This window comes from Condylura cristata, unplaced genomic scaffold (genome assembly GCF_000260355.1).
Source record: "Condylura cristata isolate star-nosed mole 26May11 unplaced genomic scaffold, ConCri1.0 scaffold00008, whole genome shotgun sequence".
In the NCBI taxonomy this organism is placed as follows: domain Eukaryota; kingdom Metazoa; phylum Chordata; class Mammalia; order Eulipotyphla; family Talpidae; genus Condylura; species Condylura cristata.
Window position 1 is genome coordinate 30,469,550 of NW_004567109.1, and position 10,884 is coordinate 30,480,433.

Below are 10,884 nucleotides of genomic sequence, written 5' to 3' on the forward strand. Positions count from 1 at the left end.
CAGGCTATGTATCTGTCCCCCCTCTGAGAGCATATTTCTCAAACAGGCTGTTCCTTCAGCCTGGGTGCCAGAATGGTAAGACGTGGCGCAGAGCTGAAGCAGCTGGCCTGCTGCCATTGATGGTGACATGAATGAGAAATAAATGTTTGTTGTAGTAATAAGCACTGAGATTTGGGGATTGTTTGTTACTATAGCAAGGCTAACTAATACATCATTAAACTGAAAACAGCTGCGGTCCCTAAGATGGACTAATTTAGGGTTGTGTTGTGTGATTCATTGTCTTTGAAGGAATTTGCTGTGACCTGTTTACAAAGAACCATGCAGCTTTCCTCCCAGGTGCAGGTTCCTACGTGGGCCAGAAGCTGTAGTTCAGCCTCTAAACTGAGCCTGGCTTTGGCCATAGCAAGGCCTGTCTCTCTGGGCCGGAGACTTTAGGAGCTCCGTGCTGTGTGTGAGGCGCCTGGCAGCAACAGCCCAGTGGGCACTGCAGGTTCCCTAAAGTAGCCACCACACAGCAGGTGACAGATGCCAGCGTGCCTCGCCCACAAAGCATCCTGGTCACCTGCTCTCTTTCCAGACACTGGATAGAGAGAAGATACTGGATCAGAGTAAGTTATACATTCGCAAGTGTGTACCTGAGTGGTTATGTGACCTCCATCCTCAGCCTGCAGCACTTGCACAGGGGCCGGCCAGGCCAGGCCAGGCAGGCCATCAGCCAGCTTCTGCTCTTCTGCTTTCTCTTCATTTCCTGTCACCTCCGGCTAGGGCAGGGCAGGAGTGGGAAGGAAGGAAAAGGGTCTCAGAATGGCAGACTATTAGATCAGGGCTAGGCTCCTGGCAGCTGCTGACTCGCAGAGGGGGGACTCACTCGTGCTATAAAACTCCTCACTGTACCCACTTTGGAGGTGTGTTCACAGCATTTCTCAGTCTCCAGTCCAGTGCCTGGCATGTAACTATTCCATAACTAGCTCTTAACTACTTAAATTATAACCAGAGCTGCATCTATGGAGACCGGTAGCACCGGACCAGTGAGTCTCAGCCGAGGCAGCTTTGCCCCCAGAGGACATCTGGCCCTGTAAACACTTGTCACAGCTTGGTGGGCTGCTGCTGTCATCTAGTGGGTAGATGCCAGGGATGCTGCTCACCATCTTAAGAGTGCGCAAGAATGCTCACAGGAAAGAATGATCTGACCCAAATTTCCAATAATGCTGAGTTTGGGAAATGCTGCATGAAGTCCAAGATGTAAAAGCATTTGTTCAGACACAGCCTGTTTAAGGTGAAGCATTTACAGTAACAGCAAAGGAGACTGGAACGGGCGTCTTTCACAGGTAGTGGGGGTGAAGCTACAGGGGGATGAAGAAAAGTCTTTTTAGCGGATTCCACAGGAGGGGCTCTGAGGTTACCTTTGAAAAAGCTTCTTGCTTGCAAGAGTCTGCAAAGGTGTATGCCAATAAGATCTAATTTCCCTATCTCTTCAGTGGGAAAGGCAGAACTGAAATTTGCATGCTATACTGTGTCTTCCCTATAACCTCCCTAACCGGCCTTCCCTTTTTCCCACCTCACATGCCCGCCCACACCCCGAGACCCTCTCTGCCTTAGCTGTTTAACTTGGCTTCTGAAGCCGCATGGGCAAGTCAGTCATGGTGGGTCTTTCTGATCGTACAGGAGTCTCTGTAATGTTTGATTATCTCCCAGCTTCAAAGTACCCAGAGGTACGCAATGATTTCCTTTGTCCCCCAACACAGTCCTGGCTCAGCAGCCACAGCTGCCATCTATTGAGCACTTAGGATATATTAGGCAGTAGTCTAGGGGCTTTATTGGCTCACTTAATCCTCCCAGTACCTTGAGAGGTACCATTTTACTGACAAGTGGCCCTGAGTGGATGCCTGGTTAACAAGCCAGTGAAAAGCGGAGACAGACCCTGAACTTCTAGGAGACATTGGTCACGAGACTGAGCCCCTGCCTTGAGTTGGCAAGAGACCCAGCAACCCTTGCCTGCTCATTCCATCATTATGGTCTATCTCGGACTCACTGGCATGCAATGCCTGTCTGCCTGGGTAGAATTCAGTCTGTGGAAACCCCTGCTAGAGCCCACAGCACCTGACACCCTTGCCGGTGGGTGAGGGTGGACAGTGAGTTCTGCTCTGACAAGGGGGTGTGTTGTTACCGTTTACTGGTAAGTGCTGCCGCCTCACTCGCCTGAACCTAATGTTTAACTAGCCAAGAGCAACTAAGTTCGACTAGCAGCCCCGAGAGTTGCTGCCTGAAGAGTAGTGAACACCAGTCCTGCACCGAGGAGCTGCCTGACCATGGAGACCCAGAGGCGCCAGCACATTCTGCAGATCCACATAACACTACCCGCCCACCTACTGTGCGCAATGGACAGGGGCCACTACCAAGCACATGCTGGGAGCCAGACTCTGCTGCCCCCATTTTACGCAGGAGGAAGCCTGTATGCGGTCTCTCGCACATACATGGTCAGAAAGCTACTAAGTGGCCCAGGCAGTCTGACTATAGTGCCTTCTCTGGATCATCATGATGAAATCGTTTCTAAAATTAAGTGAAGTGGGCCCTTCCTGGTGGCACATCAGGTTAAAGCACAGCACTGTGAAGCTAGAGGCAGCTTTGGTGTGAGTTCGATCCCCGCCCCAGAAGTAATCCATGTGGCACAGCAGACCCCTCCTATCTCACCTGCTGCTCCCCTCGACTGTATTTCATCAGTCCGCCTGATTTGTTCCCCACTCTGATTCTGGTGAACCCTCTCACCACCCCCGCACCTCTGGCCTGTATCTCCATTCTGTATGCCTAAATAGCTTTAAAAAAAATTAAGTACCCTGTTTCTGTTCCAGATGCTCCCCAAGTAGGCACAGTATCATAAAAATATTTCTTTCCCTATTTTGCACATTACAGAAAACAAATCAGTTTCCTAATTATGAAGCTAAACCTTTGTGCCCTTGGACACAATAATCCATCCTAAAAGCATTCTGCCTTCTTGGTGTTAAAATGGATGTGGGCACTCTAAGAGGTCTGGCACTCAAGTAGTTAAAAGAAATGACAATTTCAACAGATTCTGCAAAGCTCCTTCCCTGATAACCCAGCAGGTGTTTCTTCCATTAAAACACAGAATATTCATGGAGCTCTTGATTTACATTCTAAGCTTGATTTACACAATGGGTTTGTTATGCACCGCCTTTGTCCCCAAGTATTAATTCTGCTAACTATTTCCCAGTTAGTTACTTCTAGATCTCCCAAAGGAATGAGCAATGATAATACAGCCTGTACCTATTATTTTGCCAGCATCCCCACCCTCAGTTTACAGCAAGAGGTAACACTAGCAAGTTTAGAAGGAGAGTAGCTCGAGTAGTTCTGTCTTTCCTCTTAGGAAATGAACCAAAGGCATTACTTAATTCTTACTCATGGCGTTCCCCAGGAAGGTTGTAATGCATCTCATCAAGAAAATTAAGATTCAGATCTGGAGATGAGTTAATAGCGGAAGCTGAGCCCCCATGGGGGAGATTTCCTGCTGTAGGAAAATGTTTCCTAAGTGCATACTAAGGGTTAAATGTTTCATGTAAGTGCGTGTAGACAGGCAGCCCAGGCACTGAGGAAGAATCTGAGCCCACCTAGGGCAGGTCTTTTGTCCTGGGTCACGTCCCTGGTGAGTGGCTGATCTAGGATTAGTCTCTCAGAGGTTTTGATCCTTTCCACCAAATTATACTATCCCTGGCTACTAGGAGAAACACTGGCTCAGTAATCCAGGTATCTAGGTTTCAGTTCAGCTTGACCTTGGGCACATACATTACTCCTTGGGTTTGTCTTCCTTGGAAAATAGAGGTCAGGTACCGGCTTTAAATACACAGAGCTTTTTGTAGCTCATAGCTGTCCAGCCAGATCTCTCTTAATGCAACAAGATAGACCAGAGGCAGCCCAATTCAGGTCCCATAGCACCTGGCCTGCATCAGGGAGTTTTGCAGATAACATGTGACAGGTTAATTCCCACTCCGGGTCTGGGTCTCATCTGGAAAGGGTTCAAGCACCTTCCTGTCCAAGGTTTTTATCATCCTCGAATCAAGCTGCAACTTGCAAATTTATGAAATTTAAAATTAACTGTTAAGAGAGAACAAGATTCTAAAAGTGCTTACATCAGGCTAGCCTTCCATAAATACACTTACGGAATATATAAATGCATACATATATATTACATATATATATATATAAAGCATCCATTTGCACGGATTTTAGTTTTTCATTTACTTTTAAGCTAATGACTATACAGACTCAAACCGTTAAGATTTATTGAAATCACTTTTTGTCTCATGCTATAAGAAAGGAACAGGTTTTAGTCACTCCTCAGATTCCAGCTCCAGTATTTAGTAGGTTTGCATCCTTGTGCTTAAATGGTCACAGGTTTCTGAATAACAGCACTGACCTTCAGTCTGAAAACGATATTAAAGTGCCTCACAGCACAGTGGCACACAGCAGGCCCTAGCAGCTGACCAGATAGCTGGAAAAGCTAACATCAGTCTGATAACACACAACTGAAACCACTCAAAGGAAGGCCCAAGCACAAACAGGCTCAGGAGACAGCTGCCTTACACTGGAAGCTCAGTGGATTCTGGGCATTAGAATCATGTAGGGAGTCAGGAAATTCCTGATGCCCAGGCCACACCCCAGAACCTGGCAACGCGCCCTGACAGGTCAGTTTACCTAGGTCTGCTCTCAAAATCTACTGGCCTGAAGGCTGGGTCCAGCGGCAGGTCTGTGAATCTAGGGCTGGAACTACACATTAGGAGACCTGAGCGTGAGTTAACAGGCTGCAGGCGGAGCAACTGGTCAAGGTAACTGCAGAGCCTAAAGAATCGGCTCAAGGTGCGCGGCCTCACACGTGTGCTGGGTGGGTGCTGAGAGATTAATGCCAAACAGGAAGGTGCTAGGGAGCCAGGGGAAAACCACTTCCAGGCACTGCCAGGCCTGTTTTCAGGAGGGGATATTAATCAAGGAGCTTGGCCTTGATTAATTCTTGTTAGATTTGGACATGTCATGGCAAACTATGTTCCCAGTGGTGACCTGGCATGATGAAAGCAGGAAGCACTGCTGTGGGAGTTTGAATCTGCTCCCAATTTTCCAGAACCCAGAGAGAAAGCTCTCACAGCTCCAGGATCCAGCTGTGTGTGTACCTAGGACAGGTATTTGAAGCCTGCTGTCCCTGCTACTTGGGGGAAACACCACCCAATTTTCTTTTGAGTGTAGTACAGACATAGTAGGAACAAAGTCTCAAGACAGGAAGATGCTGTGCTGTTAAACGGCAGGTGTCACCGCTGTTTCAGGTTCACATGTAAGGCTCATTCCAACAGTCTGACTTTATTCAGTGGCTACAACATGGCCTCAGTGCTAAGCTGCCTAACAGGGCCAGCTCTCTGGAGGTGGTTTTGGCCACCAGTGGATTTTATCAAATCTCTGTGTATCATGGATGGTGGAGGGCCCACGTCCTAAGCAGATCTGCCTGTCACGAATCTCTCGTGGAACTGGCCAGTGACAGCTTAAAAACTCAGAAGTAGTTTATTTTCACATATCACAGATGGGGAAACCGAGGTCTGGGGAGGGGAGGCTGGTGGGCTTGTTCTCTAGACTGGATGCAGCAAGAGCCCCTGGAGCAGGAGGGCCTTGGCCGCCAGTTACTCCCATCCTCGCTGGGAAACAACTGGGACCAAAGTGACTCACCTGAAGGCCGAGGGAACTGAGCTCCCTGCCTCCTCAGAAGTGGCCACAGTGGAATATAAAAGGACTGGTAGACTGCTGCTCAACCAGTCCGAAGGATCAGTCAGTGACTGGAACTACAGATTCAGCTGACTCTTGAACATGGGTTTGAACTGCTGGGTCCACTGACACGTGGACAGGTAGGCTCCACATCATAGGTTCACACAACCATGGAGATGGACGTGTCCTCCCCAGACGCCAAAGGGCCGCCATAGCAAAGTAATGCCACTGGTGTTCAAGGGCAACTGTAGTTTGAACAAAATACTAGGTGAATACTGATTCCCTAACACATCTCACTTGCCACAAGCTTCCCTATTTCTGGAGAGCCCAGCCCCAAGGAGTATGGAGCTGGGTGCTGTTCAAATAAACACCACAGCTGCAGGGGAGTGGGGCTGGGCCTGGGCGCTGCGGTTCAGACTACCTGCACTTGGCTCAGCAATTCCAGGGTTCCTTCTTTGGTAAGGAAGACTACCTCACCGGTGTTCTGGCACCAAACCTCAAAACGTGCAGGGTCCTCCAAGGCCCTCTTGCCAGCAATGACCACATACGGGTAGCCAAGCTTGTCAGCATCTTTCAGTCTGTTCCCAATGGTCAGATGGGTCCTGTCGTCCAGCAGGACCTCCCCTCGCAGCTGCGGCACCACCTCGGTGAGGTGGTCATACAGGTTCCCTGTGAGCTCTGCCGCCGCCTCCTCCTTACTGCCCTTCTTAGGGGGGATGAGGCAGACGTGGTAAGGGGCCAGGAGGCTGGGCCAGCGGACGCAGTCTTCTGTAGAGAAAACTTCGATGGCAGCAGCCAAGATCCGAGTCACACCCAAGCCATAGCACCCCATTTCAGCCAGGGATTGTTTGCCATGAACGTCAGTGAACTGAGCATTGAAAATGGAAGAGTACTTGGTGCCCAGGTAAAATGTGTGCCCCACCTCAATGCCTTTGGTTTCGGTCAGAGGTCCCTGGCAAACAGGGCAGTTCGTCTGTGACATGTCTAGCGTCTCCACGTTGGCCGAGAAGTTACAGCTGGGGCAGACTGCAAACCGGTCCTCTCCGACATCCACTGGGAGCTGGAACTCATGAGACATTGTGCCCCCAATACTGCCCACATCCGCCTGGACCTTGATGCATCGCAGCCCCAGCCTGTCAAACAGGCGGCCATAGGCATCACACACCAAGCCATAGGTCTGCCGGGCGGCCTCTGGGGAGGAATCGAAGGTGTACATGTCCTTCATGTAAAACTCTCGGCCGCGCAGAAGACCAAAGCGGGGCCTGGGCTCATCCCGAAACTTCCTCGTTACCTGGTATAGCAGGAATGGAAGCTGCTTGTAGGACAGGTTCTTCTGGGAGGCGACCAGGGCTGTGACGGCTTCCTCATGAGTCGGTCCTAAGCAGTACTCCCTGCCGTGTCTGTCTCTGAGTCGTAGCAGTTCGTTACCCATCAAGTCCCACCGGCTGGTGGCTTGCCAGAGCTCTGCCGGGCTGAGGCTGGGCATGTTGACCTTCTGACCCCCGATGGCCTGCATCTCCTGGTCTATCACCCGCACGAGCTTCTCCATGGCTCGGACGGTGTAGGGCAGGAGGTGGTAACAGCCGGGGCTGGCTGGGTGGATCAAGCCCACCCGCAGCATCAGCTTCTGACTCTTACAGGTCAGCTCACCAGATCTGCCCTCCAGGGAGTGCCACTGGTCTTCCCGGAGGTTCTGGGGCTGGAATACACGGGACAGCACCATGCGCCGCCCTCTGCTTGGGGAACAGTAAAATCTGAGGGGCTTGTACCCAGAGAGATGGTGGCTGTGGGGGGCCAGTGCTCGGCATCTTGTCAGCAGTCCTTCCATGTCACCCTGGCACGGGAAGCACTTGTGCCTGGAGAAAAATGAGTTGCGTAGAAGTGTAACTGCGTTTCCACACCACGAGGGCGCCAGCTCTGCCTGGTTTCCAATGGCCTTCTACGGCAGCCACTGGTTTGCAGGTGCAAACCCTTTCATTTCTTAACATCCCAGCAGATCAGAGTTCTACTTCTACCGCCTTCTGCCCTTTAAAAGCAGTATTTCCCCATTATTAAAAATATAGTAAGGCCTCCTCAGTGTAAGTTCAACTCCTATGGCATGTTTCTGTTCACAGAAACCTCTTCTAGAGAAAGACCCAGACACTAGTGATACATAACAACTTGTGTTCATTCACTTTTCAACCTTATTCCAGTTTTGCATTCTGGGTGGCTAGAACCTATCCTGGCAGCTCAGGGTGCCAGGCAGGACCTGACTCTGGGCAGGACAATGGCTTTACAAAGCGGTCACACCTTTTCCAGTAGCAGGACAACAGTCCACTGATTGACGGTATCAAAAAAAAAAAAGACCCTTCTACCAGAGGGCTGTTTTCTCTTTTACACATAATCTACAAAGAACTGAAGACTTGGTTTGTTTTATATTTGGGTAGGATTTTCAGGAGTAGAACTCCTGAGTTAAAGGGCATGCACTCTGCTAAGAGGCTGAGCCCTGGCTGCTCTGAGAAGCTGGCCTCTCCAGGTAGTTCCCCCTTATCCTCCTCAAATTCCCCACTGGGCCCCCTCCAACCTGAAACAGCTTCAACCGTTTCACATGCCTGAACAAAGATTACCATTTCCCATGTGTCCTGTATTGTGAAGAGGGCTGGGAGGGACTGCCAGAGACTTGGGGGGCCTGGGGGTGCTGTGTGGAAAAGCTCGGACCCTGGAGGCAAGGCCCACCTGGCTCCATCGCCTACTCAAGGTGCCACCTCAGACTGGTGGCCTGAGTCAGAAAACCTTTCAGCTCCTAAAACAAGTAGGTCTCCAGGATTTCTCTCAAGCCCACCCTCCTCCTGGTCCTTGCTGCCTCAACCCTGATTTAACCCTCAGTAACTGCTTGCTCCGTTACAGGAGTCCAGTGATCCTTTAACTTATACGAGCATCAGAATCACCTGGAAGGCTTGTGAAAACAAATTATGGAGCCTTACCCTCCAGAATTTCAGTAGGTCAGGATGCAGAAGAGAACTTGCATTCCCAACAAGCCCCCAGGTGTTGCTGAGGCTGCTGGCCTGGGGACACACTGTGAAAACCACTCCCCACCCCCCTACCTAATTTAGACTGCAATCTCTAAGCAGCAGTAACCATGCTTATTTTACTCCAAGTTGTATCCACAGCGTCCAGCCTGATGCCTGGACACAGTGGACACTCAATAAACATTTATCAATGAATGGAATGATTCTTGCCTCCTGTCTTGTCTGCTCGTCATATCATTAGCTATAGAGATAGCTAATCAGTCCCCTGCTTGTAACTCACTAATGGCACCCTGTAATTTTCCTGGAATGGCAGCGAAACCTCTTCATCTTTTGATCCTAACACTTTTTTCTTCTTCTTTTCCTATTAGCCCCCAACATTCCCCACGATGCTCGTCTTTACTGGAATAACAAGCACCTCCCCCAACCCACCAGCAACTAATTTATCATTGAGATTCACTTGTTGCAAGAAGCCTTCTCCAATCCCTCCAAATAGTCACCTCGCTTTGTGCTCCCCTGCACACACCTCTTTATAGACTACTGTACTAGAATAACAATTCAAAAATGTTTTTGAGAAACTGCTATGTGCTAGGCACTGGGAGTTTTAATAAGATTTTAAGTTCTCAGTTTGTCTATAACTTTTAGATTCCAGGGCCCAGGACACTCTCTAATGTCAATGTTTTTTGATCAAATACATCTGTAAATTAAGTAAAGGGTGGTAAAGAGATAATTATCTGGATAATTTAAACAAGAGCCTTAAGCTGTCTGCCCTGGCATCCCAGCAAATGAATGCCTATCCTATGATCCCCCCTGCTTACACATACTGCTCCTAAGTAATGAACTATGTTCCAAGTTACCCAAAGACAAGCCTCAGAAGCAGTAACTATGCCCTGCACCTCAGACGCTAGCAAAGAGGAGCTGGAGACTCAGCAGTTTGACAAATTACCTACCCTGACCTTCCAGCACAGACTTATTTTCAAGTTTCTTTGACTCTCATTTTTCCTGCTAGCCAATCAAGAAAAATACATAAAACACAACAATCACAGGTCTTGTAAGTGCCACATAGTGTTTGCTCCTATCATTACGCCCAACCCACGGAAGAGGTCACCATGGCAAGCGACTCAAGAGAAAAGCAAGGGGACGGACCCGGAATGCTCGGACCCCACGAAGTTCCCGTCACGCACCGTGCTGCAGAAAACTGCAATGCAACTTCAGACCGAGCTCTAAGAACTGGCCACTGGTCAAATAACTCCACTCTCCGGACCTTAGTTTTCCCAGCATAAGGTGGAAAGGTCGGCTTTTCATCACCAGGTGATCCCCGACAGTCCTTCCAAGACCACCATGACACGTCAACCACCGTAGGTAGGCAAGAGTAACTTCTGACCTCACTTGAGCACGGTGTGTGAGGGGGGGAGCGGGGGGGTGGTGAAACTGGTTCTAGTGTAACAGGGTGGTCCCTAGGAAAAAGGGAAGTTCCAGGTTCCCTGCCCCACCCAGAAGGAGGGTGGAGCTGAGCAGAGAAAAAGGAGAAGAGAGAAGGGAATGAGCTGGATGGAGAAGAAGACGGAGAGGTAAGGAAGCTGCATGGAGCAGCAAGCATGTGGTGAAGAAACCGGGCTTGTTTCCTGACCCTGGACTGGTTAAGGCAGATGTGGATGAGAAACCTGTGGGGAGGTGACTATGGCAGTGTTTATATTGATTTTGATTTTGCTCTTTTCCTCCCAGGTTTGTCTGGACATTCTGACCCTTTTCCATGGGTCCCGCCCACAAGGTGCTTTAGTCTAGTGGTGGGCTTTCAGGCCTTGCTTTGGGCCAATCCCTTTTGGGTGGACTTTTGCCCACGAGGGTACAGGTAGCTTCAGGTGTTTGATTAAGAAGTTAAATTCTTTGTGTTCCGTATTGTATACTTACTGTATTAAAGTTCTTTTTCATTGAAGTTTTATATGTTTTGTCTTATTGCGGCAGATGGCAGAACCCACTTAGAGCAGGCAGGTTTTGGTGCTTCAGGGGTGCCCCTCCCTCCCCGTTTTGGAACAGATTTGGGGTGCCCTATAACACTAGGAGACCAGGATTAGCATACACGTGATGGTGCTCCCACCCTATACAGGGCCACGAAGCACGC

The 10,884-nt window shown here is 49.5% G+C and overlaps 1 protein-coding gene across 1 annotated transcript in view; it reads right to left on the minus strand.

Moving 5' to 3' along the window:
- Positions 1-4,349: 4,349 nt before the first annotated feature.
- The window catches only part of PARS2 (prolyl-tRNA synthetase 2, mitochondrial (putative)), a 6,981-nt gene continuing 446 nt past the window's right edge, over positions 4,350-10,884 (minus strand). The window contains exon 2 of the mRNA XM_012722043.1: positions 4,350-7,613. Within this exon, the coding sequence (XP_012577497.1) occupies positions 6,170-7,585 (1,416 nt within the window). The 5' untranslated portion in view covers positions 7,586-7,613 and the 3' untranslated portion in view covers positions 4,350-6,169. The remainder of the gene's footprint in view (positions 7,614-10,884) is intronic.